Below are 1,282 nucleotides of genomic sequence, written 5' to 3' on the forward strand. Positions count from 1 at the left end.
GGGGGGGGGGAGGTCTGCAACCGCGTGGGTGGCTGCGCCGCCTGTGCCGGCTGCGCCTGTTTGCTCGTCCTTTATCCCGGGAGTCGAGTAATCTCTTTAACTCAGGCGGCGAGCTCCGCTGCCGTCCGGAGATAGCGGCGGCGGGCGCCCTCTGCGTGCCTCTTGGTGACCCCTAACTGATTGTGGTGTGCTTGTCGTGTTGCAGGATGCCCCTGGGCGCGGCGCGCAGCGAGGACGACCTGCTGGTGCCGCTGGCCGCGCAGCACCTGGGCCTGGCCAACCGACTGCGATTCCAGTGCGTGTCAGGAGGGTGACGATTTGTGACCAGGACGGTGGCGTCCAGCATGGAGTGCATGGCATGATAGACACGATCGCGGACGTGCTGCGGCAGGCGTTCGGCCGTGCAGCCATGAAGTCGCGCGAGGTGCTCATGGAGCACGTCCTGGTGACCATCCCGGCCACAATCCCAGAGGTGCTCGACGTGCCCGCACTGCCGCGGGCCGCGTCCGCCGACAGCCTGCACCAGCACCACCACACGGCCTCGGAGGACGAGGAGCCCGGCGTCGCCACCGAGGAGGCCGAGGGAGCCGAGACGGACCTCGGCGACCTGGAGAGCGACGACTCCAACAAGCAGCCCCTGTCGCTGCCGGTCGTGGCCGCGGTCGCCGCGCTGCCGACCCTCCCCCGGGCGAACGCCGACAGCGCGCCGCCGTCCCTCCTGTCCGTGCAGCACGCCTCGGGTCGCGTCAAGCGGCTCGGTACCGCCTCGTGGACCGCCCAGGAACGCGCCAGCAGAAGGTAAGCGTCGGCACGGGCGAAGGGCGTCCAGGAATAGGACCACTCCAGGACGGTGGCACGTCTCGCAGTTAGCAGACGAGTGTGCGGGTGACGAGCAGCACCACTTTGAGGTCATGCACGATCTGTGCTCGTGTGTGTGTGTGTGTGTGTGTGTGTGCCCCCTCTTCCTTTTCATGCCCCGTCCGTCATGTGTCAACACTCGTTCTCAAGTGTTTCTAGACGTCCCCTCTCTTTGTCATGTGTCGTTTGACTCTCCATGTCGCGCGTTTAGACACGGTAGACGCTCGAAAGGATGCCTCTCAAAAAAAGAGGACGTCCACGCGACAATTTTCGAACAGGGCAGAGTAATAATGGCGCTAGCCGGTTCCTTGTCGAGTCCTCCCCGTCTTTAAAACGTCAGATGTGATTTGAAACGCGCTCGCTTTTGTTCCAGGCCCAGGTCGGCATGCAGCAGCAGCTCCTCGCTGACGGGGGTTGGGGTGGG

The 1,282-nt window shown here is 64.7% G+C and overlaps 1 protein-coding gene across 1 annotated transcript in view; it reads left to right on the forward strand.

Annotated features, from left to right (window-relative positions):
• Positions 1-1,282, forward strand: part of LOC127750048 (uncharacterized) — an 18,416-nt gene that overhangs the window by 13,679 nt on the left and 3,455 nt on the right. The window contains exons 2-3 of the mRNA XM_052270520.1: positions 206-798; positions 1,232-1,277. Of these exons, the coding sequence (XP_052126480.1) occupies positions 359-798; positions 1,232-1,277 (486 nt within the window). The 5' untranslated portion in view covers positions 206-358. The remainder of the gene's footprint in view (positions 1-205; positions 799-1,231; positions 1,278-1,282) is intronic.

Source organism: Frankliniella occidentalis, unplaced genomic scaffold (genome assembly GCF_000697945.3).
Source record: "Frankliniella occidentalis isolate FOCC.00 unplaced genomic scaffold, Focc_3.1 Scaffold126, whole genome shotgun sequence".
Classification (NCBI taxonomy): domain Eukaryota; kingdom Metazoa; phylum Arthropoda; class Insecta; order Thysanoptera; family Thripidae; genus Frankliniella; species Frankliniella occidentalis.